Here is a 7,272-nt window from a genome sequence, read left to right on the forward strand (position 1 = left end):
TCCATCCATTATCTTTATCCACTTGTTCCATTTTGGGTCACGGGGGTCGCCGGTGCCCATGTCCAGCAATCACTGTGCGAGGGGCGGGGTACACCCTGGACGGGTCGCAAGTCCGTTAAGCAATTTATTATTATTGTTATTATCATTATTATTGATATTGTTATTATTATTATATTATCATAATTTTGGACCTGTTCTTTCAAGAAAACCTTTACTTCACTACAACTGCCATCATTTTACAGCATCTGGATCCCTCTATGGATTGAAAAAGTTAAATTAATTCTCATCCTTATCAAAAATAGGTGTGGAATGTAAAGAAAAGATAACCTTCTAGGAAAAAAGGGTGAAAGGGTGAATCTGTCATGCTTTGACCTTATATTTTATTTAAGAGTCCAGTGCCATATGTTACACTGAAGACACAAGTTGAATATATTTCTGGGAGCAATTGTCCTTAGTCTTATAACTGCTGCTGAGAAAAAATAAAATGGGATTGCCTCAACAACATAAAGAAAATCCAGATAAAAACAAGAGGCACAGGATGAAGTTTTTACCATGGTCCCTGCCGTTCTTCGATCCAAACATAATTTAAAATATGTGAACATACAAATTGATTTTATAGGAACTTTGCATGCTCTATGAATTTTGACAGAATCTTGTTGCATTTTTAAGAGTTAAAAAAAGAACAAGAAAAGATCCCAATGAACAAGAACTGAGAGCTTTTGCCATTGCTCACTAATTCAAGCTGTTATAAATTGCTAAAGGGCGTCTAATTAATGACTGCACTGTCATTTTTTTTGTAGTACTTTTTGTGCCCAGTCATTTTTTTCCGGCTTTTTTTTTCATTTTCTAATTGTAAAGTGTAAAAGAAAATAGATAATGAAAAGCAAGTCACGCTTAAAAAGGTGAAAAAAATGCTTATTGTGTGAGTTTTTTCTGTATATTTACATGTACAGAATTTTTTATATATATATATTGTTGCATATGAATGTCAGGAGACAAGAGGACAACTGATGTCAGTAATCACTGTCAGAATGGTTATGGTGCTCCAGTTTTTAGCTCTCAGATATAATTTAACTCTAAATGACTGCAGCCACATCTCCACCCTGAACTGAGGTGTTTTGTCTTCCTGTCCTTTCAGACCTGTCTACTGGCTGGGTAATGAAACCCTGAGAGTGTCGGCTGCCCTTTTCGCTGAGAACCGTCAGAGATTGTGTCAGGGGTTGAAAGCCAAAGAAGATTTGGTGCCAAAGTCTGTGGTGGTGCTTCAGGGAGGGGAGCAGAAGCAGAGGTACTGCACAGACACGGACGTCCTCTTCAGACAGGTAGGTTGACTGTATAGTTATGTCTTCATCTATAATTTCTAAACAACCATTGAGTGGTTGTTAACTTAGACAGTTTTGTCTCTGTTATTTGTTAGTATTGTTGTCTGAACACTTCAGAAAAGTGAGCAGTGTATATCCTCTCTGCTGCTCTCTGATCCTTCCATTTGTGCAGGAGTCTTTCTTTCATTGGGCTTTTGGAGTGACTGAGTCTGACTGTTATGGAGCCATTGATGTGGATTCTGGGAAATCCATGCTTTTTGTTCCTAAACTGCCTGAAAGCTATGCCACTTGGATGGGAGAGTAAGTATCACTAATCCTTAAAGGACAAGGATATGAGGTGTGAATTAACCATCATGCCCTCTACCTTTTAGACTGTGTATCATCACCTGAACGTCCATCCATCCATTATCTTTACCCGCTTATTCCATTTTGGGTCACGGGGGTCGCCGGTGCCCATGTCCAGCAATCACTGTGCGAGGGGCGGGATACACCCTGGACGGGTCGCAAGTCCATCACAGAGACAAACAAGACAAACAACCATTCACTTTCTCACTCACACCTAGGGACAATTTAGAGTTACCAATCAGCCTCACATGCATGTTTTTGGTCTGTGGGAGGAAACCGGAGCACCCGGAGAAAACCCACGCATGCACGGAGAGAACATGCAAACTCCACCCAGAAAGGCCCCTGGACCGGGGTTTGAACCAAGGACCTGCTCGCTGAGAGGCAGCAGCTCTACCAGTTGCGCCACCGTGCTGCCCATCACCTGAACACTGGTGGCATATTTTACTGCACTGGTAGACATAGTGTTTATGTCATCTCATTCACACAATCAAGAGGAAATAACTGAAAAAAGTTGCATTAATTGCATGCAAAAATAATAAAAATGACATGTTGATGTCTAACGGAACTGCTACTTAACAGTGAAATGTGATTTGGTCACATATTTTCACTTTGACTTAATGTAAAAGCCAGTTTGTGGATAAAAGATGTTCATCAGAGTATATTGTGCATAAGTCATTCCCAAATCACTAACATTTTATGGTGAAAAAGAAAATAAATAAATAAAATTACCACCTGTAAAATCACTGAATTTGATTCCCAGCCCACTTTGGTCATGTCAAACTTTTCTTTTCTCTTTGTTTGTGAGACTCAAACAAGTTTATATAATCCTAATATTATTCAGAAAAAAAAAAAATCTCAGATGTTCTTATAATCAGTTTTTTAAAATATAATGTTTATTATATATAACCTCCATACTGTTTCTGTCATACTTTTATGTCATAATCAAAATGATTGAAAACTATCTGGACCTTTTCTGACTCTCTGGCACTCGTTTCAGGAAACGTCTGCCAGAGTCTGTGTTAGAACTATAGCAGGTAATAGAGAATATTTTTACTTAAACAGAAATTCAGATTGTGGAGAAGGTAGCAGAGGCTTTGTGCTTGTAACTGAGTTGAAGTTACGTTTGAGCAGAAGCCAGCTAAAGATCTGGATGATCAAAAGCTTGTTCTTGCGTATTAATAGCTGATGGTGGCAAATAATCTGATTGTTGTTGAAAATTTGCAGCTGCAGATGTTAGGAGCTTATTCATATCCCTTTCCATATGTCGTTAAAAGAAGGACAAAAACCCACTGTGGACATTAGTCGTTATCGTCTCTCAGGCAGCATCCAGTTTCTGTACGTGGGAGACGAGAACCAGCTGAACGGAGGCTTGTTTTACAATTCTACCTACAGAACGCTGCATATAAATATAGCAGGAACTATTTCTAGTTAGAAAACCCATGCCAGATTTTGTGCACTCAGTTTTCTCTCGCTTGCACAAATTGAGTCTTTTGAACCTTATCTCTTGGAGCATTTTATTAAAATAATTTTTCTAACAGACAGTAATTTTACCTGGGTGGTCATTTATCCATTAAATGATGTCATCCACAGTCACTCTGGATATTAAGACCATCTTCATGATCATCTTATTGTTATTCTCTACGCTGGTGAGAGTATTGCATCTTTTTAAACATGCACAGTTTATGTGTAACTGTAATGTAATAGTAGTCTGTTTTTAGACAATAAAAATCCAGCATGCGAGCAGGAAACTACTGGTAATGCACACAGATTGTAGACGGTGTGAAGCACAACCAGCCGGCAAGTAAATAAAAGAAGTCAAATCAGAAGCTAATCCCGTTAGCTTTGACATGCTGCTAGTAAACAAAACTGGTCATTTAGGTTGATGGGTTCAGGTTGCAAATGTAGAATGATTGTTATACTGATGCTCAGCTGAGGGAGTTTGTAGTTCAGTGATTAACTGACTTTAAGGTGTTAGATGTTAATCTTATCTTGCTAAATGCTCTAAGGTTTTACTTTTGTTGTGTTTACTGCATCATACGATATATTTTTTTCTTTTATCTGTAAGCAGTAAATCTATCTTTAAACTTTTTTTTTTAATTGTTGATATTGTTTAGAATCACTGAGCTTGTCTTGATAACATACTAGCCTTAATCATTTGCCTGTAAGATGGTCTACATCATATGTGCCAAACTCTAGGCCCAGGGGCCCTCGTTGACATCTTATCTGGCCCCCAAGATGATATTTTAAATGTAAAATAATTTTATCACTTTAATTTTTTCAGTAATCTTTGATTATGATGTTAAAAGTGCAACAGATAACATCAAATGAGACCAATCAAACTCTTTTTTTTTTTTTTTTTTTGAGGAACAGCAACCAAGAAAAGATGTTGGGTATCTAACTTGAGTTAATGTAGATTCTGAAACTGGCCCTTAGTTTGAAAAAGGTTTTAATTTTGGCCCACTTTTGTAAGTGAGTTTGACACTCCTGGTCTACTTCTTTATTACCAAAATGCACATTTCCACACTGGGATCTTAAACAGTATCTCATTAGTGTCTCATCCTACCTGTTGTGTCAGTCCAGACTTTTTCCTGTTGGGCAATTGCATTTCTAATGGAAGGTTTTCTCTGTTGTATAATAAAGGACACAAATAATTTGGTTCTATACATCTGACCTGGAGTTGTTTTTGGAGAAAATGCAATATGTCATGTGTTTATTACATTTAGCTTTATCTGTTATATTTTATACAGGATTTTCTCTAAAGAGCACTTCAAGGAGAAATATGCTGTTGACAAGGTGCACTACGCCTGTGATGTAAGTATGTTTATGCTTTTTGGCTGCTGTCACAAAACCTTCTGTTCACTGACAACTTGTATTACCATTAGTTTTATCAAAGGTCATAAATGCTCATGTATAATGTTTTGAATATGAGTACGATAGTTTTATTTGCACTTTTTTGTAAAAAAAAAAAAAAAAAAAGTGTAGTTCCAGATCAAATGATTAATGTTAAATTTACAGCATAAACCACTAAATATTATATAGTTGTTATTACATGTAATAGTCATGTTACCATTTCTGATTGCATTAATATTAAATGAACTAAAAGTAAATACGTAAATGGCCACATTAAAGACAAGCTTTGACTTATTTTTGTGTTTCCAAGTCACTGGGCAGTTTTGCAGCGTATTGTCTATAAAGTCATTAACGTTGTTCCCATTACCTGAGACAGTGTATAAATATTTGACCTCAAGTCCTGTTTCCCATCATAGTGACTAGTTCAATAGACTATAGTCAGCAAAAAAATCCTGTCTGACTTTCTTTTAGAATGTATTTTAGTTGTAACCTACAGCTTCATTTTTACAGCCTGTTTTGAAAAGATCATTCATGTATAAGCTGCTCTTAGCTGCCTGTTCAGGGAGTTTGAGTAAATGTTGTCAGCAGATTCCCAGGAGAACAATAGTGTTGGGTTAACAGCTCCAGAGCTCATCTTGGAGATGCATGAAAAGCATATTAATACATTAAAATAATCCAATACTTCCATACTCATTTTTGTATTTACACCATATTTTTATGACTCATCCTTCCAACACTTAGTATTTTTACATCTCAACACCTGCATGAGGTGTTAGATTTCTTAATTAGTCACGTTTTGCTTTTATCAAGCAAAAGCATTTTAACATGGTCAGAATGAATTAAAAAAGTATTTTGGTCTTACTGTTTAAAAACGTTTAAAGCTTTATTCACACTCACTAAAACAAAGAGAGCACTTGAGAGTGTAATTCATAGACTGTTTATATTAACAGTCCCACTTTCTTCACAAAGTTCATTGTTGCCTGGAATTGAAGTCAGCAGGAATTGTTTTCTGGGAGCTACCATGCTGTATTTTTGGAACCAGAGTCTGCACACTCAGTGTATAGGGTTTAAGTCCCACCTACTCCCCTGCCCATAATTATATCACATAACCACCTGTTAAGCATAAATAATTAACTAGAGAAATTGCATTTCCTGCAAAAATGCAGTGTGAATGCTTATTGCTTAAGAACTTGCTGAAAAACAGCTGGAAGTAGCTAAAAACATGCTAAAAGTAACTGAAATGGAAGAGCAAACCTAAGTTAGCAGAACAAAGCAGAAAGAACAAATATTTACTGAATTAGGTTTAAATAAGCAAAAATGAGCACAGAAACTAGGAAATTAGGTTAAAAAAAAAAAGCTGAAATTAGCAAAAAAGATAGCTGAGAAGTTACTGAAAAGGCATAAATAAGCTTAAACGCCAGAAGGAATTGGAAGGAGCTGAACTGCTTAAAAAATGTGGGGGAAAAAAAAAAAAAAGCTACATTTAGCGCAAAACGGCTAAAACATAGCTGAAATAGTAGAAAATGCTGAAACTAGTAGAAAAAGATGAACGGAGCATAACAAGCTGAAATTATCAAAAATAAGTTAATTACTGGTAAGCTGAAAGTATCAGAAATTACCATGAAAAACTTAAAATTATCTGAAAAAGCTGAAATTAGCAACAATAACAACAAAAAAATAGATGAAAAGTAGCTAAAAAGGCAGAAAGAAGCTGAAATTACAAGAAGAAAGTGGCGAGAGTGCACGTTTGCTGAATTAGACTGAAAATAGTTTAAATGAGTGCAAAAGATGTGGAATTAGTTGAAAAGACTTAAATCAGAATAAAAACAAGTTTATAGTAGCTGAAATAGTAGAAAAAGCTGAAACTTACAGAAATAAGCTGAAAGGAGCATAGCAAGCTGAAAGGAGCATAGCAAGCTGAAATTAGCGGGAAGAAGTTAGACGAAGCACAACAAAGTTGTAGTTAGCAGAAATAATCTGAAAGGAGCACAAAATGGCTGAAAAAAAAAGTTGAAAGTAGCTGAAATTTTTTTTGAAATTGTATAAGGAAGCTGAAAGTGGCTGAACCAGAACAAAATGTGAAAGGAACAATAAAAGTTTGTAAACTGATCTGAAGATTTGAAGGAAGTAAAATGAGCACAATTCATTTTATGTGAGGAAAAAAGTCAGAAAAGGCTAAAGTTGCACCAATGCCAAAAGTCAAAGCAGGATTGTCCTGAAAGAGCTGAACGTTTTGATATATGATTTGTTAAAATGGCTTGAAAACTGCATGAAAAGAATCGCGCCGAAAATTGTACGGAAGAAAAATGAATCACAATAGTGTGAATGCTTCATAAACATTCACACAATTACAGATAAACAAATTCAGAAAAAAAGTGTTTGCACTAACAAGAATAAAATAAGAACCATGACATTCAACAAGAGTTAACACCTAGAAAAATATATCTAATGTCTTTACTATTTTACTAAGGGAAAGTATGTCCATTGTTGTCATAATTCTTTGTTGAAATCAGGTCTCTCTTGTAAATGAGTCCTTGAGGCTCAATGGGATTTACCTGTCTAAATAAAGGTTGAATGAATTAATTCATTTACATGGAGGGGGATGGGACGGGCACTTAAAACTTTTACTGGAACCAGTCTACAGAGAAGCTAGTTCTGTTCTGGCTACAACCTTTATGTTCCATCTGGAGGCCTAGAAACTTTATAAACATCCATCCATCCATCCATCCATCCATCCATCCATCCATCCATCCAT

General features: G+C 35.9%; 1 protein-coding gene across 1 annotated transcript in view; it reads left to right on the top strand.

The window, feature by feature from the left end:
* pepd (peptidase D) overlaps nt 1–7,272 on the top strand; it is a 27,377-nt gene that overhangs the window by 5,821 nt on the left and 14,284 nt on the right. The window contains exons 2-4 of the mRNA XM_037697592.1: nt 1,139–1,322; nt 1,495–1,622; nt 4,415–4,478. Of these exons, the coding sequence (XP_037553520.1) occupies nt 1,139–1,322; nt 1,495–1,622; nt 4,415–4,478 (376 nt within the window). The remainder of the gene's footprint in view (nt 1–1,138; nt 1,323–1,494; nt 1,623–4,414; nt 4,479–7,272) is intronic.

Source organism: Nematolebias whitei, chromosome 2 (assembly GCF_014905685.2).
Source record: "Nematolebias whitei isolate Nwh7 chromosome 2, NemWhi1, whole genome shotgun sequence".
Lineage (NCBI taxonomy): Eukaryota > Metazoa > Chordata > Actinopteri > Cyprinodontiformes > Rivulidae > Nematolebias > Nematolebias whitei.